General features: G+C 32.2%; 6 protein-coding genes across 23 annotated transcripts; 3 read left to right on the top strand and 3 right to left on the bottom strand.

Annotated features, from left to right (window-relative positions):
- Positions 1–953: 953 nt before the first annotated feature.
- Positions 954–16,426, bottom strand: LOC123009452 (cytoplasmic dynein 1 intermediate chain). Of its 16 annotated transcripts, none has more exons than XM_044405754.1 (11): positions 16,080–16,426; positions 15,609–15,914; positions 9,076–9,206; positions 8,384–8,446; positions 8,006–8,026; positions 7,053–7,100; positions 6,417–6,593; positions 4,211–4,364; positions 3,775–4,147; positions 1,679–2,071; positions 954–1,631 (listed from the first exon to the last, which is right to left on the bottom strand). In XM_044405754.1, exons 2-11 carry the CDS (start codon positions 15,902–15,904, stop codon positions 1,203–1,205), a joined length of 2,085 nt encoding a protein of 694 aa, XP_044261689.1. In that variant the 5' UTR covers positions 15,905–15,914; positions 16,080–16,426; the 3' UTR covers positions 954–1,202. The 16 variants fall into 16 exon arrangements, with proteins under 16 accessions (XP_044261689.1, XP_044261691.1, XP_044261692.1 ...); XM_044405756.1 differs by having other exon boundaries at positions 6,417–6,569; XM_044405757.1 differs by having other exon boundaries at positions 8,384–8,416.
- A 75-nt stretch (positions 16,427–16,501) lies between these two features.
- On the top strand, positions 16,502–17,396 carry LOC123009548 (thiosulfate sulfurtransferase/rhodanese-like domain-containing protein 3). 2 transcript variants are annotated; one of them, XM_044405935.1, is made up of 3 exons: positions 16,502–17,036; positions 17,085–17,242; positions 17,294–17,396. In XM_044405935.1, the coding sequence occupies exons 1-3, from the start codon at positions 16,907–16,909 to the stop codon at positions 17,339–17,341; spliced, it is 336 nt and encodes a 111-aa protein (XP_044261870.1). In that variant the 5' UTR covers positions 16,502–16,906; the 3' UTR covers positions 17,342–17,396. The 2 variants fall into 2 exon arrangements, with proteins under 2 accessions (XP_044261870.1, XP_044261869.1); XM_044405934.1 differs by having other exon boundaries at positions 16,504–17,036; positions 17,085–17,247.
- On the bottom strand, positions 17,351–18,430 carry LOC123009546 (NKAP family protein CG6066). The gene has a single exon (XM_044405930.1). It carries the CDS (start codon positions 18,316–18,318, stop codon positions 17,401–17,403), a length of 918 nt encoding a protein of 305 aa, XP_044261865.1. The 5' UTR covers positions 18,319–18,430; the 3' UTR covers positions 17,351–17,400.
- Positions 18,431–18,494: 64 nt separating this feature from the next.
- Positions 18,495–20,321, bottom strand: LOC123009547 (waprin-Rha1-like). Its single transcript, XM_044405931.1, has 3 exons — positions 19,840–20,321; positions 18,753–19,790; positions 18,495–18,703 (listed from the first exon to the last, which is right to left on the bottom strand). Exons 2-3 carry the CDS (start codon positions 18,976–18,978, stop codon positions 18,561–18,563), a joined length of 369 nt encoding a protein of 122 aa, XP_044261866.1. The 5' UTR covers positions 18,979–19,790; positions 19,840–20,321; the 3' UTR covers positions 18,495–18,560.
- Positions 20,322–21,388: 1,067 nt separating this feature from the next.
- Positions 21,389–21,792, top strand: LOC123009969 (waprin-Thr1-like). Its single transcript, XM_044406565.1, has 2 exons — positions 21,389–21,638; positions 21,696–21,792. The coding sequence occupies exons 1-2, from the start codon at positions 21,411–21,413 to the stop codon at positions 21,705–21,707; spliced, it is 240 nt and encodes a 79-aa protein (XP_044262500.1). The 5' UTR covers positions 21,389–21,410; the 3' UTR covers positions 21,708–21,792.
- A 2,319-nt stretch (positions 21,793–24,111) lies between these two features.
- Positions 24,112–24,919, top strand: LOC123009855 (waprin-Thr1). 2 transcript variants are annotated; one of them, XM_044406404.1, is made up of 4 exons: positions 24,112–24,283; positions 24,334–24,396; positions 24,447–24,626; positions 24,685–24,919. In XM_044406404.1, the coding sequence occupies exons 1-4, from the start codon at positions 24,280–24,282 to the stop codon at positions 24,783–24,785; spliced, it is 348 nt and encodes a 115-aa protein (XP_044262339.1). In that variant the 5' UTR covers positions 24,112–24,279; the 3' UTR covers positions 24,786–24,919. The 2 variants fall into 2 exon arrangements, with proteins under 2 accessions (XP_044262339.1, XP_044262338.1); XM_044406403.1 differs by having other exon boundaries at positions 24,152–24,283; positions 24,334–24,399.
- The last annotated feature ends 21 nt before the right edge of the window (positions 24,920–24,940 follow it).

Here is a 24,940-nt window from a genome sequence, read left to right as displayed (position 1 = left end):
TATAAATTCCTATATCTGAATGCTCTGCTTATATTTGGAGGTATTCCAGCAAATAATTCAGAAATAAGGCCATTTTTCTTTGATCCAACGTAAAATCAATTGAATGTCAGCCGTTTTGTTACGAAGGCGCTTGCGCTACTGAAGCCGCAATTACTTTTAAATTTAAAATTGAAAGTACGACGTAAAGGGCACAGAAAATGTTGAAGATGGAATTGGAGTTATTAGAATTATTTCTGTGACGTTGCGGATAGCAGGAGGCCTTTTAGAACTGAACTGTTACGAAAGGTTTTTTTTGTGAATCTTGCCGTTTTTGAGGAAATTAATACGATAACGAGTCAGTCTTAGCCTAGCTCTCGTTCTAGTTAATTGACTTATAAAAACTGAATAAATTATTGTGAAATTGTGTTTTACCTCAAGAGTCGTCGTTTACAAAAATGAGTTTCTAAAAGCAAGGATCTGGACCCTAACATAACAAGAAAAATAAATAGCTATGATTAGATTTTGTGAATATATGCAGACAAAAAACCAACCATGTTAAAATTCTTCATGAATTTGACAATTTTGGTCGTGTAAAAATTCCTAAAAAAGAACTGCATCCAATAAATTGCACGACTAATCCAACATTTTATTATATTCCTCCAATGTAATAATGATTCAACGTTCTCCGGAATCAGATTCTGAAGACGATTGGTGGTGTGAAAATTTTGAAAGATTCTGAAAATGAGTAAACTACCAATTAAATAAATTTTTCCCGGTTAGGAGTTTCATTTTTCCGTGTCCTTTCTTGTCTTTTGGTAAAAAATTAGCTTTCACTTGAAACTTTTCTGACATTTGAAAATTACTAACATAAGCTCAATTCTAATCTAGGGAGATTTTAATATACAGTTGTTCTGAAAAGAAGGTTTTAGGGTAGTGCAGTCTGGTCTTTGAGGGAATTTTGACCTTGACAATTGTTTAAAAAAAAATGGATTTTATTTACATGCAAAAATTATTTAAGTAAGTATACAGAATAATGGTACTTATTCTACAGCTGAATTACACTGAATCAAGCAATAATACAATGGCCAAACAATATAAATCGCCGTTCTGTTCTTTTTAGTAGGTTTTGTTACCAGTACTCTTCAGATTCCCAGACCGCATCTGCAAAATTCAAAAACCGTTTAGATAATAAATTATTAGGATTACTGGATTAAATTTGCTATTTATCGCAGAGGAGTAGTAGTAATCGAACCCATACTAGACAAAGGAGTATTAGAGACTGAATAATTTAATTTTTCTAATTCTTCATCGACTTGATTATTTCTCAACTCTTGGGTCGTATACAAGAATTTGTTCCACTCGTCGTGTCTCGGATGTGCGAAATTTTCCGCAACGTCGTACACCCAAATCTTCCCTTGGTTATCCCCGACGGTCACGTGGAGCCCCGACGGAGTCCACGAGATCCTATTCAGGGCCGGATTTCCCTCCACTGTGACACTAGCAGCCGGCACTTCTGTATCCTGGTTCAAATTCCACAAATCTAACCTCCCACTCCCATCCACGGCTGCAAAAAGAGCCGGATGGGCCGGGGACCACTTCACGTCCAAGACATAATCCCCGTTGTCCTCAAACGAGTAGATCGGTTTCGAGTCCTGGACAAAAATTGGGATAAATTGCCACCTCCTGTGATTATTTTTACCTTCAGACTCCACAACTTGATGGTCCAGTCGATGGACGACGTCAGGAACATGTGGGAGAAGTCGATCCCGCCTTGGACTGAGTTCACGCTGATGCCGGTGATGGGGCCCTGATGGCCGTCGTAAGTGTCGGTGATTCCGGCCTTTGCCCCATGACGACACGCCGAGTATGCGGCCCCCTCTTCGCTGCCTACCACAAAATTATTAACGTCGGAATGTGGGAAATCTAAACAGGTCACAGCCACGGGTTTCGATTGCATTCGGTGCAAGTCGAGGGTCTCTTGGGGCTGCCCGAGCATGTCCAACGACCACGAACAGAGGCGACCGTCGGTTGAGATACTTATCAGGTTGTGGGCGTTCTGAGTGCCCACCACGCTCAAGCAATACACAGGGTGCTAAAGTTGAAAAAAAAAACAATAAAAAATAACAATAACACAGGGCGACAAAAAAAGTCATGTCGCGACAACTTGACAAATTTTATATCATTTTGTTCGTCTCAGTAAGACAAATCAAATGCACTAAAAAAAAATTCAAACAGTCCACACACTTTGAACTAAATAATTTTTTTATAATTTAAATGAACTTAATATTTTTTTTCTTCGTCACCAACGTGTAGAGCATCTTTTTATTAGTAAGAATCCAAATTTTTAAAATAATATACCGAGTAGTTTTTAAGATATGATTTTTTGAAGTTAAGGTTTGCTATTCAGGTATTGCGCCATTTAAGAGAAATGCATGTCAATCTTACTTAAAATTGCATTTTTATAAAAGTATCTGTTTTAAGACTCTTCTTTTGCCTAAAAATGGTCAATTGCACATTCTTTGTTCTAATTAGAATAAACAAAAAACTGTTTCTTTACTTAAAACAAACAAAGAGTACCTGCGTACTAATTAAAGCAAATAAAGAGTTTTTTGTTCTAAAAATGATCACTGATCATTGAGCAAAAAGGATCTAGAAGTTTAAAGCAGTAGCTTTAAATATAAGAACAAATCTTTTTCAAATTAAATGACTTTCCATTCAGATTCCAACCTGTTCACTTTGTTCTAGATTTCTGAACTTTTTTTTTTAAATGTTGTCAGCAAATGCTTTCTCAACACTTTCTACTGATGTTGAATGTAATAAGTCAGTTGCTTGGTGTGCAACTGTTATCACAACAACTACTACCTATAAGCTAACTAAAGCTAATCGTACCAACAAAATAAATCAGGTGACTTATTGCATTTAACTCGAAAGTGATGAGAAAGCATTTGCCAGAACATTTTCAAAAAAAGTTCAGAAAGCTAGAACAAAGTGAACAAGTCGAAATCTGAATAGAAAGTGATCTCATTTGGAAAAGATTTGCCCTTATATTTAAGGCTCGTGCCTTAAACTTCTAGATCCTCTTTGCTCAATAATCAGTTGTCATTTTTACAACAAAAAAACTCTTTGCTTTATTTAGTACGCCATGTACTCTTTATTTGTTTAAGTAAACAAACAGTTTTTGTTTATTGTAATTAGAACAAAGAAGGTGCAATTGACCATTTTTAAGCAAAAGAAGGGTCTTAAAACAAACACTTTTATAAAAATGCAATTTTAAGTAAGATTAACATGCATTTCTCTTATATGGCGCAATACCTGAATAGCAAACCTTAACTTCAAAAAATCATATCTTAAAAACTACTCGGTATATTATTTTAAAAATTTGGATTCTTACTAATAAAAAGATGCTCTACACGATGGTGACGAAGAAAAAAAAATTACTCGTAGGGTTTTTCTTAGATTACTTCGAACTTCTTCGAACACTGTTCGAAGAAAAGTTTGCCAACATTCAATTTCAAATTGCATATCATTCTAAAGGACAAGTCCATCCCTTTAGAATGGTCTTTATTTGAAGGAAATCGGCCTAATAGTTATTGAGTAATGATTTTTTAAAGTTAAAGTATTTTAAATTCATTTAAATTAGAAAAAAATTATTTTGTTCAAAGTGTGTGGACTTTTAAAAATTTTTTTAGTGCATTTGATTTGTCTTACTGAGACGAACAAAATGATATAAAATTGGTCAAGTTGTCACGACATGACTTTTTTTGTCGCCCTGTGTAATGAATAAAACAAACCAACCGTATGTGCGGATGCCGATAAGGGCGTCCTCTGTATCGGCGTCCTCTTCTGCACCCTATTATCCCAAAGGACGATCTGTCCCGAGTAAGTACCACCCAAGATGAGATTCGGATGAAATCTCGCAAATTTTGCTGATAACACAGCACTCTGACAATGAAAAATATACTCAGGCGTTGCCTTTTTAAATTTGGTATTCCAAATCAAAACCACGCCATCTGGATCGTTTGGAGAGTCTTCGTTGTTGTTATAGGAAGCCAACAGTAACTCCGGAAACTGAGGCGACCAATCCAATGATGTCACGCATCGATTACGCGACCATCGTTCGTCAAAGAAGTAGCGATTGAGAGAGATGCGTTGGTGCGATTTCTCATCTCTTTAATAATAAGAATTAAATACAAGTGTGATGAGCTTTTGTTTGGTAATATAAGTGACTTACAGTCCTTCTTCTCCTGCTCCACCGCTGTAATCCGTGTAATAATCCACATTTTCACACAAGACCCTTTCCATCACTCTTCCCGCCCTGTCGATGAAGTGCTGAAAGTCCTCCGATAGGATAATCATCTGCTTTTCCTCTTCGCTCAACTCTCGGACTACCGATCCATAATAATCAAACAAAAATATTAAGACTATTTAATTTAGTAATGTTTTAAGATAATTTTCGTGAAAAAAATGTTTCCGGTTAAAAAACGTGCTTAAATTTTGTAAAAAAATTAAAAAAAGGTACTCGTAATTGTCGACGCAGTTTAGTGATATTAGAACACAAACTTGGATTTTTTTTTAGCTCAAAAACGTGTTTAAACGCTTAAAAAAAGCAAAATTAAAATCATTTCCGACCTATTTCTAAAATTTTTCAGTTTGTGTAAAATTTCCCGCAAAATCAATGCATTTCCAGCTCAAAAAGCTAACTAAATCGAGCAAAACTAAGAAAAATAACGTCAATTTGGATATCATTTGGTAATTCTTTGGTCTGTTTGAGTGTTTCGTTTTTAACTAAAAAACGTGCTAAAATAATGTTGTTTTTCGGGTTGTTTAAGCAAAATTAGATAAAAAAGTGCGTTTTGGGATGAAAAACGTGCTCAAATGCTTTAAAAAATAACATCATTTGGATATTTTTTGACACATTTTAAGGAAATCTCGCGAAAATACTCGGATTTTAAACCAAAAACGTGTTTAAACGCTTGAAAAGGTAAAATTAATATATTTTACTTCTAATTTTGAAAATTTTTCAACTTGTGTAGTAAAATTTGCGTTTGTGGTTCAAAAACACACTAAATCGAGGAAAACAGGCCAAAAATTATCAATTTTGTTCGAATTTGATGATTTTTGGCTTCTTTTGACGAAATAAGTTAGTTTATCGCTTAGGCAAAACCAACCAAAAAATCACATTTTCCCTTTAATTTGTTGGTCTGTTTGGGAGTAATTTCTCAAAAACATGCGTTTTAATTGCGTTCTAAACTAGTTGAAAAAGACAAAATTATTTATTATTATTATTTATTGGAGCTAATTTGGTAATTTTTCGGTTTGGTTGAACAAAATTCCGTAAAAAAATGCGTTTCTGTCTGAAAAACGTACTCAAATGTTATAAAAAAAACAAAAATAACATCATTTTCGATATAATATAGTGATTTTTTGATATGTTTTTAGAAAAAACTCGGTTTTTAGGCCAAAAACGTGCTTAAATGCTTTCGAAATGGAAAATTAATATCTTTTATTTTGTACTCAATGCTAAAGAGTGCTTTTATCAACAAAATTTTTAAATTTCTAATTACTAAAGTAGTCTATCATCGTCTAGTGAAATATAGTAATTTTTATCTACTGTTTATATTCAAGAAATTCTCCTAGGTGAGTACAAAATAAAAAGAAATATTATACACACAAAGATTGTTTATCTACTCGTGAAAAAAGTCCTCTTGTGGACTAATTTCTTTATCGTCTTATATAATAAATAACTATTTCGACCTAATTACATAATTTTTTTGTTTGTGAAATTTTGAAACAAGTGCAGAACAAAAAAAGCACCTTTGTTCTAGTTTGGTGATTGTTTTGACTAAAATTACTATGTAAATTGGTTATTCTTCAGTCTGTTAGAGTGTAATTTCTCCAAAAAAATGTGTTTAGTTGAAAAGCGTTCTAAAACGATTTAAAAAGGCACAAATAATGTCTTTTTCGGCATAATTTAGTGGGCTTAGGTTTTCGATATCTCGTAAAAAACTCAGCTTTTAAAAACGCTTCAAAAAGGTAAAAACATCATTTACAGCCCAAAATGTATTTTTTTTAAACGGTTATAGCGAAACCTTGTGAATAAAATAAGTTTTAGAAGGAAAGTGTCCTTAAACGTTCGATAAAGACAAAGATAAAGAAGTCTACCAAACTAATTTGGTAGTCTTGCGATCTGTTTTAGCAAAAATTTTCAAAAAAATGCGATTCTGACTAAAAAACGTGCTAAAATGCAAAAATATTTTGGTTTTTATTACAGATGATTATTAAAAAATATATATTTTGTTTGTAAGACACTATTTTGTTTGAGTTGGTACCTGTTTTTCTTCCAAAATAACAAAAAATAGCAAAACTCTTCATAATTTTGGTAATTTTACGTTTTAAAAAGAGAAGAAATTTTATGTTAAAATAATTTCAAACCTCACCTTCTTTGACCTCCTGTTTGGCCTGTTCCTGTTCCAGGGCCGTAACGGCCGGTTGTACCTCCTTGACTTGTGGCAACCCATGTGGTAGAATTCCCGGTGGTAGTTTGCTCCCGAATCCGCCCAAATGTGGAAGGCTACCTTCTTCGTCTTCACCTTGTCCATCGTCATACGTCAAAACTGTGGTGAATAAGGGAAACGCTCTATCGCCCTTTCATCCCACACGCATAAGCCCACATTCACGACAAACTAACTAAACGGCCGATTTGATACAAAATCAATATGTAAAACGATCGCTCAACAATCGCATTTAATTACATGTTGATTCTTTCAGGCGCAATGCTAGGACGGTGAGGAAGAAAAGTAGGAGGAACGAGAACAAAAACTCAAAGAATTTCATTCCACTCCGGTTAATACAGAAAAAATAAAACGAAAAAACACATGCCTGATTATTACGTTACATTCAATCATTTAGTGAGTGAGTATCTACTTCTACGAATCGATAAAGAAGCAACCAAAAAGCCCCCGATTTACTAAGCATTCTACATCCTAATCGTATGAAAACATGATGGATAAAAATAACGTTAGTGCACTATTATATTGATTAAAATCTTGATGGGAGTCGGAAAAGCCACCTACCTGTGAACTCGTCCTCCCATTCTAAACCCGGATTTAGATTGTATTCGTCTTAAGAGGAAAGAAACATGTATCAGTAGGAATAGAATTATTAGAATTACATTAAAGGTTGTCTATGACTTGGCTGCACTAACAACAAAACTTTAACTGCAACCGTTTGATAATTATTAACCGAAAAAAAAAATTCGGTTATATATCAACATTTAATTCCATTACATTCATATAATGGCAGTTAACATGCGGTTAGTTATTTGTGAGTACTGTTACTAGATTACGTTTTAATCAAGCTGGCGACGGACGAGTGAAACTTTATTAAGTCTGAGTTACTTTATCGATAATTAAAAAAATGATTAAAACGTCAACTACATCCGTTGCCAAGCAATGACACTAAACCAATCAAATTATACAAACTAAAGTTTATTGAATCCTTAAAATTTAACATCCTCTTTTATACAGGGCGTTTCAGAACTCGCGCTGTAGAGAAGGTAAGACACCAGAAACATGGAAAAAAATGTCAAAAAAAAATTCTCCTCAAAATTATAAGAGTTCAATTTTGCATTTTGACTCTTATTTATTTCTGTTGAAAAAATAATTTTCTAAGTTTTTTACTACAGGCTATTAGAAGAGGAAACAATGAAGTTGTATCCTAAATTTTAACGATGTTTATCACTATCACAATGAAGCGCCAAGAAACAATTTTTTTTTTCAATTTGAATGCAAGATTGGCTATGGATCAAAATTCCGAAAAAGTTTCACCCGCACCGTCCAAATATACAAGCTTTGATGTTAGTCCAGAAAATCCAACATGTGCCCTTTGAACAAAAAATCCGAGAAAAGTGAACAAAAAAGTGCCTTTTGTGTATTTCCGAAATGAACAAAAAGGAAAAGGATGGGTTTCGTATATAAATAATGAAAAACGCTATAAGCAAATATTGAAAATAAAATCATAAACTTACCGTAGTAATCGGTTGCATGAGCTGGGAAGGAAAGGAAGAAAAATTATTATATTTATTGAAATTGACTTTTAACTAAACAATGAAATTACAAAAATTCCTCGTATAATAATAATAAATAAATAACTGAAGGAAACCTACATGTAATTTACTATTTCGATAAAATCTTTAATTTGTATTTAAAATGCTAGTCTATTGTATTCTATGAGAAATTTCCACAACCATAGGAGAAAGAAGCGTGAAGACAGGGTAGGTGCACATGTTTTTCAATTTTCCTCCTGTACAATTTATTCAGTTTTTTTAGTCTGTGCATAACCAATAAATGTACAGTGCTGTTATTCGTGAGTACATTAAAAGTTTCAACATTTACGTGCACCATACCTTTTCGTGGCCTCCACCAGTCCTCCATGTAGCCTTTAAGTGGGGAAGAAGATGAAGAAGATCCTTGTTAGCAACGCATATAACAATATGTCACATGTCTAAATTAAAATAATCTTCATTGATGGAAACCACCGATACAATTTTACAAAGGTTTCCGATTCAAGAAGATACATAACCAAACATAAATCAATTTTGCCCGACCAGAATAAAATAAAAAGGAATGAAATTCTATTAAGAGGAAATTAAAGAGACGCCTGAACGAAAATGAAAATAAAAACAACGCACTAATTACTCACACTTTTTCCATGAAGAAAATCCAAAATAATCTGGAAGCAACAATGTTTTTATGTTCACTTTGATTCAGGCCAACATCGAGAAAAAAGTGTACAAAGCACCAAAAGCCGGATTAGTAAATAATTTCGAAATAAAAAAGGCGTGCAGCCAAATTAAGACAACTTGACTCGATCAAAAAAAAAAAAAAACAAGAAATGTAAGTTTCCTTCCTATAAATATTTTATTCTTAAAGGAAGAAAACATTTATTAAAGGCTGCTGTTAGATAAACTCATGCAAATCAATGCTGGTCCCATTTATTTTATTCTTTTTTTCTACTTCCATAAACTTCGTCGTAAAAAAAATATAAAATGTGGCACGTGCTGTACTCGTAATTACGATTAACACAAAATCAACTTACCGTCCCTTTCGTGTCCTGTTGCCGTTGTTTGTGTTTGTTTTGTGTAAAGTACGGTTTCTTTCGGTGGTATGTTGGTGGACTGTACCTGGACTACGCTCAAATTCGGTGCTCGCTTTTTTCCATGACTAAGGCTAAAAATAAAAAAATAAAAATTTTAGTAAAATGAATACTTTGAATTATTTAAAGAGATAAACAATTTTTACATAATCAATAATAGTTATTTATTCGACGAGTTTGAGTGTAAATCGGACGGATTATCCCACCGAGTGGGTTATTAAACCACGAGGTGGAATAAAGCGTCCGATTTACACTCAAACGAGTTGAATACAACATTTTATTCTTCGAATTAGACTCAATAAGGCTTAAACTTGCTTTAAATCTGTTAAAAATAATCATCCACGAGGTGGAATAAAGCGTCCGATTTTCACTCAAACGAGTTGAATACAACATTTTATTCTTCGAATTAGACTCAATAAGGCTTAAACTTGCTTTAAATCTGTTAAAAATAATCTGACGTTTCGTATTGAGAAATGCCAAACAGTTGTCAAAACTTCCTTACACGGGAGAAAAACCGTAAATTTTGACAGTGTCGCAGAATAATAGTATATTATGATACGAGTTTTATAAGACGCATTTTATCGCACGCACGTGTTTAGGACACGACGAGCGCAGCGAGGAGGGTCATAAAGCAGTAAGTGCGACAAAATGCCTTATAAACGAGATATCATACAGTATTTTTTCTACTTTGCACTTTTTAAACAAAAAAAGAAAAATTTTTGAATGTAGGGAATTTTGCGGCAGTTGGCGACATTGCGTGGTGGCTAGGTGGCTATGAAATAAATTAATTTGAAACGTCATTATTTTATTCGTAAAAATGAATTTCGAAGGTGTCGAAGACGTGTTGCAATGTACGGCGTTAGAAATACCGACCTTGACGGCAAAGTAAGTACCTTTTATTTTACTTTGTCCTATGATCTAAAGGTATGCGTAAGCACCACTAAAATCATGTTCATTCGGAATATTTTTTGCGATGATTAATTAAACCAAACATAGCAAAAATTTCGTATTTGAATAATTTCATTTGCGTTAGACCGATTGACACTGACAGTTCGATGGAAAAACGGTTAGGTCGCCAACATTATAAGACTAAATTTCCCTCTTTTTAGTATAATTTTTATAGCACTGTTTTTGTTCATTACGAAACCCAAAACAGTTTCGTAATGGACCTTAGTACGAACGCAAAGTAGAAAAAATAATATACGGTGTTATTTAAAATAAAAAGGAGTGTAGATTATATAAAGTCTGTTCTTTTTTTAAATGGAAATTACCAAGTCAAAATCAACAACATTAATGACAGGAGAAGGTAGAGCTTTCATCGTCAATGTTCCTTATCCTTTTCTAGTGAGGCGAGAAGATTATTCCCACATGGGCGAAACAGATTAGTTTAATCATTCACCAATTTATGGAATTGAAGGTCAAATTTCGATCTTCTGCCCATAAGATGCGATTCAAAAGTGAAATGTAAGTAATAAGCCTAAACTGAAACGTGGAATTTTCCTTAGAACACTGGCTACGGGTCTGGCAACCGAACAAATCAATGTCAGGAAAAATATCCCATCACTGTCAAGACCTCTGAAACGATGATTGGAAAGGACATCACCAGAAGCTTACGCTCCCAACACCTACCGCAACTCAAAAGATGTGTTATTTTTGAAAAAAAGACATAAAAACCAGAAAAATCTGCAAGAATTGTACAAAACCCGTTTACGATCAACAGTCCAGTTTCATGTGTGTTGATTGTAAAGAATAATAAGTTTTTCCAAATAATTTGCTTAAATATATTTTTCGTTTTGTTTTTGTTTGTTAAATTGTAGAGTTACCTTTATTATTTTTGAATAAAATCCAAAATAATCAATTTCAACATAAGTTAAATATTTTGCATAAGTGTTGTTAAAGGTCCAAAGAACATATTTTAGGTACTACAACAAAAAAACACCAAATTTCAAACAGAAAATAGGATCAAAATCACTCCACGCGACTTACTGTGTAAGCCGATTTAGGCACGCCTAACTAAAGGTTAGAGAGTAATTTATACAAAAAAAGTACAAAGAGACAAGTTCTTCTTCGATCTAAACTGACGAATCAAAATGTCTCTAGGAGATCAGAGTGATCAAACAAAATTTGTGGCTATGAAGACAAGCTGCTACCAATTTTTTCACCAAAATTTTAACTTGGTAATTTCCTTTTAAAGAAAAAACAGACTTCACCTCTAGTTGAATAAATCCCATCAATTCTGTATATCAAGTAATTTAGTCTCTGGATTTTTTCAATTTCAATTTTGTGAAGAGAAATGTTATGGGAAAAATAAAGTCTAGAGTTCCTATATTAGAAAAGTTGGGACACTGAATGTCAATTTTCCAATTTTTCTTTTATATACGTCTGCTGTATAATAACAATAAAATTGGATACAAATCAGTGGCGTTTCGATAAAACTTTACAAAAAATCAAATAAATTTGTCAAATAAAAATTGACCTCTGTCCTTTGTCATTATGACCAATTCTGCTGGGTCCTATTGTGTTAATACATAAAGAAACTGTGAGTTGTTTTCTGTGCCACGTTGCACCAATGCACCAGACAGTGTAAGACAAGTGGAACCTCTTTAAAACTAGCCAACTGGAGTGTGGGCCCCAAAAGTAAAATTTATCAAAAACAAAGGTGAAGCTTTCACATGATCAAGGACTATTATTCCGTTGTTTGGAGTGTTTTATTTTATCTATGTCAGGTCAGGTCAAGTCTAATATTTTCGTAAGTTTCAGGTTTTAAAACGTTTTCTGGAGACATTATCAAGTTTTTATTACTTATACTGTATACAGCAACCGTGTACACATAATTTTTTCCTGTCTGGTCGCATCTCAATGTCCATTTATCTCCTACTTCCCTGACTAAATCTGACGTAAAATTATGTCAATTTGAAAATGGGACAAAATTTATAACCTTAAAATAATTTTATTTTTGAAATAAACTTGATATTAGTTGCTACGAAAAATTTTAATGAAAAAGTGTAGAACGTATACCAGGTGAATAAAAAGTTTGGAACCAAACGTTTTTTGCTCAAACTATTTATTTTTTGAAAAAACTAATTGATGAGTGCTAAAGTACTATAAAAATGTGATGATTTAACAAGAATAAAATTTTTCGAAATTTCCTTTTATTTTTGAGTTCTACAAAAAAAAATATTTTTTTTAAATGGCAACCCACTATAAAATCATTTTTCTCATAAAAGCTATACTCTAAGGATTACAACTATCTGCTTTATTTTTAATTTTTTCAAAAAATTTTTTTCACGAAAATTGCAATTTTGACAAAAAAAATCGCATAACTCAAAAACAAAACAAAATTTCGTCCTGAAAATACGATCACATTTTTTATATTACTTTAATTTATATTAATTATTATTTTCCGGAGGCAAATGATTAAAAATAAAACCTCTTGGTTCCATACTTTATATTCACCCTGTATACCTTATCCACATAATACAAAATTGGCTCGGTTTGACGTTCAGTGTCCCAACTCTTCAAATATAGGAACTCTAATAAAGTCCAGTTAAAAACTTCAGTATAATATGACGTTTCAATGAATCCTTCTACCACACACGTGACAGTGTCGCCAATTTTAGACAAGTTTTTTGTTTTTTATATCTAAAAAAATGTACCATTGAAACGTCATATTTTACTGAAATTTTTGAATGGACTTTATTTTTCCCATAACCTTTCTCTTATCAATCACAGTCCAAGAAATTACAACTTTTTATGGTATCAATTTTGTGAGTTTCATAACGCGGCGACCAAACAACACATGCAAATTCTAATTTGGAATTGACAAAGGCAAAGTATAAAGTTTTTAAGATATTTGTATCCAAATTTTTTCCGTTTCTTATAATAAATCTCTAATAAATCTCAATTACCTCACCCGATGGGCCAAACCGCTCTTTATTATCTGTCTTCGTTATTTCTTGGAATATAGGTAAGAAAATACCCCATCAACATAAGTATCTAAAACTTTTGTTGTAGCAATCCGGAAGGAAATGCAAATGTTAACCCAGTGGACCATAACGAACCTAACCAGGGTCAAGCTGATGGGGATTCGGAACGGTTATCGGCAAACTCAAACTTAATTAAGAAATTAAAAAAACAGAGTAATTTTCCTTATTTTAAGCATAAAAATCTGGCTCGCTCACATTTTTAAAAAGATCATGAAAAATAGGTTATTTTCCATAAAAAATCGATGTTTTAATAGATAAAATGGGCTTAAAAACAGGTAATTTTCCCAATTATTTGAAAAGACTTCAATGGGCTGTTTATCAAACTCAACAAACTTCAACGACTAAAACTTGAAAACCCACTCTTTTTTTTAAATTGATGTTTTTAGGAAAATTTTAGTTAGAAAAAAGAGGTTAAAAGTCAGGATAAAAAGTTAAATCCAACGTTGTTTTTGATGCTTTGGTAGAAATACCGGTTTTGTTGAAAAAAAATACATAGTAAAGAGGAAAATGACAAAGAAAACTAGGCATAATAATCTTAGTTAAAAAGTTACATATATTAGACTACTTCTGTATTATTCTCATCAATTTCTTACTAAAAATTAGAGAATATTTAGCAAACCTGCATTACAAATTGCGTCTAAATTTTAGAGGTGGTCTTTTTCTGACTTCTGCTTGCACACTTTTCGTCTTCAAAGACTGCGATACCCAATTTGTCTCCGTTTTTGTGTTTTCATTTCTAAATTTTCTTAGAAGATTCTTTTGCTGTTTAATAACATTTTTTTTTAAATTAAATCATTTTATTCTTCGAATTAGACTCAACAAGGTTTAAACTTGCTTTAAATCTGTTAAAAATAATCTGACGTTTCGTATTGAGAAATGTCAAAAATTGTATTTTTTTTTGAAATCATATTTTTTCTCTTAAACTTAAGTCCTGCTATAGAAAAAAATGTTGTATTATACACCGTAAAGATTGTTTATCGTCTTGTATAATAAATAACTACTTATCATTCCTAGTTTTTAGGAAAAATATTGATTTGTCCGTTCACATTTTTATTTTCAGTTCCTTTTTTGTCATTTTTTTTTATTTAAATATTTCTTCTTCTTCCTGGATCTTCTTGGTATGGAAACGAAGAATAAAAACTGTTTTTATTTTTCATAGTTTTTATTCTCACCTGAGGATGACCACTTATTAGTGGTTGAAACGCGTTGTGTTTTAAATAAAAGTTTGGTGTGACGGGCTAATCGTGTTTTTGTTCATTAAATATTTCTGTCAATTTAATACATAAAAAACAATTCATGTAAATCAAGAATGTATCGCCAAAAACTACAAGCCAAACCTTGAACTTGAATTTAATGATGAATGAATTTAACAAAGAATGGTTGAATGAATTTGTAACAACTTAATTAAAGATTTAAAGTCAATGTTACAAATGTGCACCGCAGTAGGCTATTTGACAAAACTCGTTAAAATAAGAAATAAAAAAATAGATAAAAAATCTCAGCATTTGGAATTATAAAAAAAATTGAAATTATGGACAAATTAAAAAAATAATAGTACCAACCTCTTGGGCAAAAAGTATTGTACTACCAATTTCACGTTTTCTCAAGTGATCACTAATTAAAACCTTTGTATACTTATAATAATTATCAATTTATCAACTGTTTTACATACAGAACTCGTGTCCCAGAGAAAAAGTAAGTTAAGATCTATAAAAATTTCGACATTATGGGGGCTTCAATTTTGCACTTTGACCCTATTTATTCCTCTTGGAAAAATAATTTTACATGTTTTTTTTTTGCTGCAGGCTATAAGAAGAGGAAAGATCCTGAATTGTAACTATGTTAATATTAAATATTTGTGGATTTTATTGGTTAAGTTTTTGTGTTTTTATTTTATTATCAGTTTATTTTATTATTTATTTTAATTTATTGCTTTGTCTATTTAATAGACATAATAAAGGTCAAATGTCAAAAATAAAAGTCAAATTTTTTGACAGAATTTTTTAACCATTTTTCCATGTTCCTGGTACTTGTTACTTGGGGTTTTTCTCTCAAGTTTTGAAACACCCTGTATATATCATAACTCCTATACTCGTTTTCATATTAATGTGCATCGAAGTAGTCGTTGAAAGGGATCATTTTAGGTGGCAAACATGCGAAAATTCAACAATCCTAACCTCAATCTTTGCTAAAAAATATTTTTCAAATAAATGTGTACCTCATGTAGCAAAAAATAATTAAAATTAACAACGTAATTAACATAGTGTAGCAAACTTAAAGATTTTTGTTATTATTGAAGTGATTAAATTTGTTCTGAATGACATTAATGACACTTTTTGTCTAAATAGGCCTTTAACTTAAAGATTTATTTAGACTTGTACAACCTGCTTGATGCATATTAATATGAAAAAGAGTATATTTGGTCCTATTTTTTTTGTTATTCTATTTTTCATGGTCCCCACCCTCAAAAATATTTTTTTACCAACTTACTTGTTGGGTGAACTATGGGGCAGAAGAGACGTATCCGGCGTGTGATTGTGGCTATGGTCGGGCGTGATAGAATTCGCACTGGAAATACTTGACAAAATATCCGAAACGGGGGCAACCCCCAACGAACTGAGCATTTCATCCAACTCCTTTCTGTCTCCTTCAGTTCCCAAAATAACCCTGTTGGCCGCCTCTTCCACATCCTTGAGTTCCTTCTCCCGTCGTCGGCGGTCCTTCTCCTCCCTCAACGCCTGCAGCCGGGCTTTCTTCCTCTCCAACTCGGCTTTGCGATCCGACATGGCTTTAATCCTGGAAAAACGGATTGTCACAGTCCCGATTGGGCGAATATAGATTGAAAAACCCCCGAGATGAAAGGTCAAGAAGGTTTAGGTCGCGGTCTTGGCGATGGAAGTAGAAAAACGGATTCGCCGTACTTGGACAGCCCCTTTTGTGGCAAGTGCCAACAAGACTTACCTATTAAAGTAAACTGTACAAAACTACACGACACGACAAATTGCACTTTATTTACTTGGAATTAACGATTTTTCCGGAGGACTTGTTATGTTTCAGTTGCATTTAATTTACAACGCCCGACCGATACAACCACCATTTCATTTTTGTGATGACGTAATGTGGTTCGTCATCAGGGATTTCTCCGCTCGATTTCGAACTATCCTGACAGGAATTGAATGATTTTAAGGAAGAAACACAATTCTACAGAGCAAATAACGTGGTTGATTGATTACAAAAACCGGTTCGACGTTTTTTTAATGAAAAAAACGCGATTTTCCTCAACCCGATGACATTTCGTCACACGTTTTTGCCCGTTAGGTTGGTACCAAAAATGGAAGGGGAATGTCTGTTCAACAAATCAAATAAAAATATTAATAAAATGTTTTAATTGACCATACATTTGCATACAATTATGAACAATTATTACGGTTGATTTATATGTAATGAAGTGACTCAGTTGTGTGAGTATTCGAAAAAAAAAATAAAAAAACAGATTGTCATTACCAACAACAAAAAATCAAAAACGGACCAAATCAATAAATTCAAATTTCGCACATTTTTCGACAATGAACATGTTTTGAAGAGACTGGGATCGATTCAGGCCGTAATCTTTTGTAACGAGTTTGTTTGAGAATCGAAAACATTTTCTCCACCTAGAGTCCATTTCAGCCTCGTAAAAATTCCTCTTACTCGCGCGCCCTCTACGTCAATTGCATCTAAGTGCCTAAACGTCATAAATATCAAATATAACTTACAACGTATTTGTAAATTCATTCAGAAATCAAATTATGTCAGACGAGGTAACTTTTGATTACGTTAAAAGCCTAAAAGACAACAAACAGGTTCTTCTAATTGACGTAAGGGACCCTTCGGAATTAGCACAAACAGGTAGCATACCTGGGAGCATCAATATACCTTGTAAGTACCATAATGTGCCTCTCAATTAATTTTAAGGTAATTTTTAAGTGGCTACTTTAAAAGAAACACTACAAGACACAAGTGAAGATCAGTTTCGTCAAATTTTCAAAAGAGAAAAGCCTACAGACCTTACTCCTATAGTTTTCTCTTGTCAATCGGGGCGTCGAAGCCAGAATGCATTAGATTTGGCAAAAAAAATGGGATATGTGAAGTAAAATGTCCACTTTATGTTCTCAAATTTAAATTAAAATTTTCAGCGCCAAACATTTTCCTGGTGGTTGGACCGGTTGGGTACAACAAAATAAATGAAAGTATTACAAAAAACACACTTTATTTATGTAGAGTAAATGCTAGTTCTAAGAAATCAATTTTTCTTTTCGGCTAATTTCGAATTAACCATTTCTCTGAACTGTCCCAAAATCCTATTTTCCCTCTTTTGTCGTTCCTCCTTGCTAAACATCGCCAAAGCCCGTTTCTCATCAGCAGAATAAATCTGGTTTTCTTTCCGTATTCTCACAGCCTCCATTCTTCTGTGTCTTGAACCAGACATGACATAACCCACAGCCTCAAAACTTTCAATTTCTTCAGAAGTTAAACCGATTTCGCCTCTCCTTGGGATCCTTTTGCCTTCGGCGACATAAGCAGCCATGGCGGCACCTTCGCCAGGAAGCAGGGCTTTGCCCATCTCTTTGTGAGTCAAAGCGGCATGGGGCTTCAAAATAGGGCCCACGATAGTATTCTCAGCTTCTTCAGTACTAGTTTGGGGTTTATTCGTAACTGTGCTCTTCTCAACCCATTCTTCTTCCGCTGAACTGCTGCTATCACTTGAAGACCTCTTCTTTTTCTTCTTCTTTTTATGTTTCTTCTCTTTCTTGTGGGATTTTTTCTTATCCTTCTTCCGTTTTTTGACTTTAGGGGCGTTGTTTGTGACGTCTTCGATGTCACTGTCGGAGTTTTCAGGTGCGGGGGATTGGCCCCAAATGCTGGGGTACTCTCTCATTCCGATAATTTCACGCTCCTGGCGTCGAGACTCCATAAATTCGTCTTCGAGGTGCTTCTTCTTTGCCACTTCATATTTATTGGTTCTTTCTACACCGTTAGTTGTAGTGCCTCTTGATCTCGACCTACGTCTGCTGGAATAACGGTCTCGTGATCTAGAGTAAGATCTAGACCTAGATATGTGTCTTCTGTTTCGGTCATCTCTTGAAGATCTGTCGGATTTGTGTCTTCTGTATTCTGCAGAGCGGGACCGACTGCGTCTGTATTTTGCCACATCTGTCATTTCGTAAAACAATCTTATTTGTTATGTGATCAATTATTATTACCGAATACAATAATATAACCTATAAAAGAACTGTCAAGTTTGCTTACTCTGTCACTTCATTCCCACGAGTTAAAATATGCATTTGTTCGAATGAAATCAAATTATATGGAAAAAAGAAGTAATAAAACCAAAAATTACATCGTTTTGCTAATTTTTATTCAAATAACGTAGCCAAAATTGTAAAATGATATTTTTTTTAATTAAAATTCAGGTTTGGTACAAGCCATGGCCCCACACCGATTCCTGCAACATTTCTTAGCCCCCCTGCAATCCGAATCCAAAGCACACCTGCTGGAGCACACCCAAGGGCCTGAAGGTGCCACTGGACAAGAGCCTTGTTTCTCTGCAAAATTTTTAGCTATTCACTTTGAAGAAAAAAATTATGTATTTACCTCCTCTTTGAATTTGTCTCGTTGTTACAGGGGCCGTACAAAAAGTGCCACCACAAGCAGTCCGGCAACATTTGAAATGTCCAGCACAGTGATTGTCTTCATAACAGGTAACGTCACACACCCCCACATTGGGGTACGGGGGGCAATCTCCCGGTTTTGTTCGCGGCCTTTGGCCATAAACAAATAGAGTTAGAATTGAAAGGATTATGAAAAGTTTTGCCTGCATTGTTAACACTTGTAGGGCTTATTAATGAATGGAATTGGAAGTTGTGTAGGTGCAAGGGTTTAATAAAACGGAAACCACAAAACGACAAATAATGTTTAAAATTTAATTAACTAGAAAGATTTTAGGACGGACGTGTGGTTGGGTTGCGGTTTGCACCATTTTTTAATCGGTTAAAATCAACAAAAATTATTATTCTTATTACAATTTAATAAATTTTTTTGTTAAATATTTTATAGTTTTCAGATGTGAAGTCAATTTTAAACGATCTCGCGACGTGAGATGACATAATTTGAATCATTACAAAATCACAGATATAAATAGTTAGTTATTAAATATTTTTTGCGAGCTTTTTTACTATTACCTCCTTAACCTTGTTTTACCTACTCTTATTAGTAGTTGATACATTTCAGGTAAATTATTTTATTCTCGTATATTATTGACAATAAATTTATTACACAAATGGGGTCAATACAAGAAGTTAACCTTTCAATTTGCAAAATCTAAATATGCAAATTTATTCTAAACATCATGCATTATCGTGATATTCTTTAGAACTCTCTTTTACAGTTTTTTGCAAATATTTTTCTATTTACCTACCGAAAAAAGTACTTTTAGCTTTGATTATAAATTTCTAGATGCCAATACCAATATTTAAAAAAAAATGCTACTATCTAATAAGAACAACTTGTTTTGATTTAATGGAAGTTTTTAATGAAACATTTTTAATGTAATTATACTAAAATTTAATTAGGGTAATTAGGGTAATAGAAGTCGAAACATCAATTCGTTAGTCTTCTTTTTTCCAAAAATTTCTACAAGTCAAACACTGCAATTACGAGAAAAACAAGCAATAAAAATTACCTAAATAAAACCTTCAGGGAAAACACAATTTGCTCCTCCACATCCATTTTCGCAACATTTCAAATTACCTTTACAATCAAAATCCGAAACACAAGTCGAAGTACATATACCAGCACCTATAGGTTCGGGACAAATACCATCTTTTTGTGCCCACCCTAAAGTAAAAACAAACAAAAAGAATAAAAATAATTTCATTATTGAAGATAATACACAATTGGTAATGTTCCAAACGTATCAGAATTTATATACTGTTACTGTACGCAAAAAATAGGTCGTAATACATTATCAATTGATAAACATATGAATTGTTAAGTCTTATTTTTCTTATTCTAAATATTCAAATTACAAGAGATTAAAAATTGCATTTCACTTTTAATAATTTTCCAGGTAGAAGATAAAATGCAAAACTGTGGCCCGATTCCACTTATACAGGGTGTCCCAGCGTGTTGAAAAAGTCCATTAGTGCCCTTTAAATCGTATAATTAAAAAAATTATATAGGACATAGATATTTTAATCTAAAAGCCTAAAATTATTTTCAACTATACAGCATGTCTCAAAAATAAGTTACAATACAAACTTGTGTTTTTTTTTTAATGAAACATCATATGTTTCTTAGCCTTTTTAAACTTTTATTCATCGATTTTATTTAGTTTTAAAAATAAGACGGCTTTTTTGACGAAAACATGCACTTTTTAAAAATTTATTACACAAAAACTAAGATATCTAGAAATATTTTTTTACTATAGCAAAGAAGAAGGTACAAGCTATAAGGTTGTAACATTTTTTTAGTGTGTTGCATTTGCAAAGATAAAAAAATTAAGGCGTTTGTTAAAAGTACAATAACGTAAAAAAATTAAATGGAACAACTTATTTATTGCTTTTGCATTTAAAAGATTATTAAATTGTCTTTCTTTGCAGAAGTAAGAAAAAATTTGTTCTAGCTGTTTGTGTTATAAATTTTTAAAAAGTGCATGTTTTCATCAAAAACCGTCTTATTTCTAAAATTAAGCGAAAAGTTTAGCGTAAAAACATTATTTTAGAAGGCTACATCCAAAAATGCAAAGAAACATTCGGTGTTTTATTTAAAAAAAACACAAGTTTGTCTCGTAACTTATTTTTGAGACATGCTGTATGGTTGAAAATAATTTTAGGTGATGCACTAGATTAGTATCTATCAATGTCCTATATATTTTTATTTTTGATTTTACCATTTAAAGGTCACTAAAGGACTTTTTCAACTCGCTGGAATATTCTGTATATAAATATGACACTTGACAAAATGAGAACTTTAGTATTGAAATGTTGCCAAAATAATTGTGGGGGAACAACCCCTAATGAAACAATATTAGGTAACATTTTCAATCAAAATGTGACTTAATAGAAATTTCAACTCAATTATTTTTTATTGTTTTACTTTAAAACACATTGTGACCCAAATAATCTTTAAATTAGTTGCGCTGATAATTGTTATTAGTGTTATTACTTTTCCGTGACTATTTCGCAAAAAATAATTTGAAAATTTCCTACAAAAGGGAGTTTTGCAGTTGATGGATTTAGTTTGTCGTCAAAAATGTTAAAGTTTTTGGTCGTTTTGTCGGTTTTTGTTGGAATCATTTCTTCAGAAAAACCTGGAGAATGTCCTCCTGCTTTGCCTCCGCCGGCTTGTATTATTTCTTCGTTGAAACTTTGTGAGACCGATGAAGGGTGTTTTGGTCCGATGAAATGTTGTAAGAATGATTGCGGAGGAGCGATTTGTTTGCCGGTGTTTCCAAAACCGCCTGTTCCTGTCCCAGAAGAGGTAATCATTGTTTTATTTTCTGTTTAAAAAATTAATATATATATATTTTTTTTTCAGAAATCTAAGTGAATTATCAAAAATTTGTATTTATTTTTTCAATAGTGATCCAAAATTGAATCTAATTCTATTGCCCAAATAAAGATTTTTAAAAGTTGTCTTGTAGTTTAACGTACCTACACATATAAATTCTTCCACAGGGTGTTTTTGAGTCTTTTATAAAAATTGAAAAACAACAACCGATTAACAGTTCAGTTAAATTTGAAAAAAAAAACAACTAAAAACTGAGTACAGTGGTATAACAGTTTCTGTTTATTTTCTAGTTAAATAAAAGCTTAATTTAATGAAATAATTAAAAATAATTAATGAAAAATTATTTTTCAAACTAAAAAGGAGAAACCCATAATTTTTGTTTTCTAAAATCATGATTACCTTGAATATAGTTTTAATGCATAATTTTGATACAAATATAAATAAAAACCCTCCAAAATTTTCTGTTTTAAATCTGTAATATCGACATTTTTCATGTACATACATGTAGGGTGTAAAATGTTACGTCTGAACCAGAATATTTGGTGTCTTAAAAAACAAGGCACAATCCTAAAAATTAAGATGTTTTCCCAAAAGTAAACAACCGAAAAAGACCTAAAATCCTTCAAAAAGCACAAATTTTTATGCACCCCAAAAGTACCCAAATATTTGTAGACCACCAAAAATTGGCCACACGAAAAAACCGTTGAGAATCATCCAAATATCTGTAGACCCCAAAAATTGGGCACTTTAAAAAAATTACAAAATATCTTGTTTCGTTTTTAAACACTCCAAAATGGCTTTTTATTTCTGGATCAAGCCATTTGGCGTATGCAAAAAAAAGAAAAACAACACCAAATCAAGAAAAGATGATATTTGGCGCTTTAAAAAACAAGGTAGATTTTTGAGTACTTTTGGGGCCCATAAAAATTAATTACTTTTGGAAAAACATATACGATAATCGTATTAAAACTGTTTCAAACATACATAAAGAAAAAAAATTATTATTTTATAATTCCTTGAAATTTTAATATGCAAAATTATTAAAAAAACAATACATGTGTGAAGTTATTGTACATACAGGATGTTTATAAAAGAACGTATAACAGGATGGTTCCGTTTTAGTCCGCGAAAATTCAGGAATATAGTTTTAGAATACGTGAAAATAATGTTGGTTTGTCTTATAAACAATAGTTTAAAAACGCTTCCTTATCAGAGATAAATGGCGCCAAAATTTAAAATTTGTTTCCATCTTTCATTAAATTATCCCCTAAACGAAGAGAGCTACGAGTTCCACATTTTGCAAGCACACTATATCAGTGATGATTATTGTTTTGTATTATTTTGTTTTATTTTATGTTGTTTTGTTTTGTTGTCAAAAAAAACTTCAAATTCAATCAGTGGCGTAACACAAAAAAAAACGGATTGGCAAAAAATTACTAGTAGCTTTCTCCATTTAAGAGATATTAAAAAAAAAATTAGAACAAACTTCAAATTATAATAACATTTATCTCTGATAAGAAAGCGTTTTTGAACAATTGTTCATAGAACAAACTTTCATTATTTTCACGTTTTCTAACTATTCCTAAATTTTCGCCGATTAAAACGGCACACCTCTGTATAAAGAGTGACAATGCTCTGAATGCTCACTATTAATTTGTTCTACAAAAAATTGGTTTTAATCAATATTTAACGCAAGACATAAAAACTGGAGATTACGTTTGCAATTAAAATAACATTTTATTCACAATACTGATAAACAAAATGTAGGTAAATCAGGAAAAACACATGAAATATTCTTATCACAATGAAAACATTTACAATCACGTCGATTCTGATAAACAACCAATTATAAAAACCGTGTCAAAAATGAATCATTTAAAACATTTCAACAACACAATATGTTGCAAATTTTTATTTTTGCAATAATTGTGTTTTGAGCCAAAATTTATCTAATGGTACCTACTTGTCCGCAAAGTTTTGCTGGAAGACCAGGATTACGATTGTGATTTGACAGAAGAATGAAATGTTGTTCAATTATTTCTAAAGTGCCAATAACGTGCATATAAATACCTGCAGTTTTACTCATTTCAAATGAAAAAACAGAAAAAAACTATCAAAAGATGGGGTTGTGGATGAAGCAAAAAAGCGCAAAATTTAAATGTGTTTGAATATATTATTTTTTGTAATAAATGTTTTGTAGTCAGTCTTGTGGTTACTTTTACTCCCAAACTGGTTTCTGATGATATTTTAATTGGTTGATTACAAAATAAAAGTGTTTCAGGCTATTAATATAAAAAAGTGTGCAAAACACGTTCTTGTACATAAATTAATAAAAATTACATTTCTAGAAACTTTATCATTTACTTCTTTGAATGAAAATAATGAGTTTTATTTATTTTTTCACACTAGTAAGTTTCAATGTGTAAAATTGAAAACAATAGAGTAAATCATAAAATTTCCACTTTAATTAGTGGGATGACAATTTAATGATGCTACGTGGAGTAAAATTAATGCAGAATTAAAATGCCAGAGGCGAGGATAATAAATGCAATCATAAATAGTCGGTCAAGAGAAATTTTAGTCTCAGTCGCAATTCTACAAGACAGATAAAATGAGTAAGTATTTTAGTATTTTAATCAAACAAAAATTTACAATGATGTTTTAGACGCCAAGATATTGCTTTTGTGCTTAATTGCTTTAGTGGCAATTAAATCCACTTGGTCATTAGGCAGTAAGTTTAAAATCTCATTACTTTAAAAAACTAAAAAAAAATTATAGGTAGCAACTGTCCTACTGCGAGTCGCATAGACAGCTGCAGCCCCAAATGCAAAGACAACAGTAACTGCCACGGGGCTCAGGTTTGCTGTACTAACATTTGTGGCACCAAATCATGCACTGACATTTACCAATATCAAGACAAAAATAAAGGATCAAATTCAAAATACTCGTCGAATTCGAGTAAGTTATAGTTAAAACTAAATGTATAATTATTACATAAATTGTGCTCATTGATTAGAAGGAGCAACTGGATCGTACTGTGGTAATACCAAATGTGGCCCTAGTGAAAAATGCGAGCTTGATAGGACCACAAAGAGGGAAAAATGTGTCAGAGGCTGAATGGAAATTTCCCGAGTTTGAATTTCGCGCCACTGCAGCAAATTCTATTTGAGCAATTTTGCAAATGGAATAATGTTTCATCATAGTTTTTACAACATTTTTAACAAATTGCGTTACAAATAAACAATTATTAAAAAAATGTATTTTATTTAATG

The sequence above is a fragment of the Tribolium madens genome, unplaced genomic scaffold, assembly GCF_015345945.1.
Source record: "Tribolium madens isolate multiple individuals breed KSU strain unplaced genomic scaffold, Tmad_KSU_1.1 Scaffold_7;HRSCAF=85;Tcas5.2_LG10, whole genome shotgun sequence".
NCBI classification, from domain to species: Eukaryota; Metazoa; Arthropoda; class Insecta; order Coleoptera; family Tenebrionidae; genus Tribolium; species Tribolium madens.
This window is presented reverse-complemented; position numbering and strand designations above follow the sequence as displayed.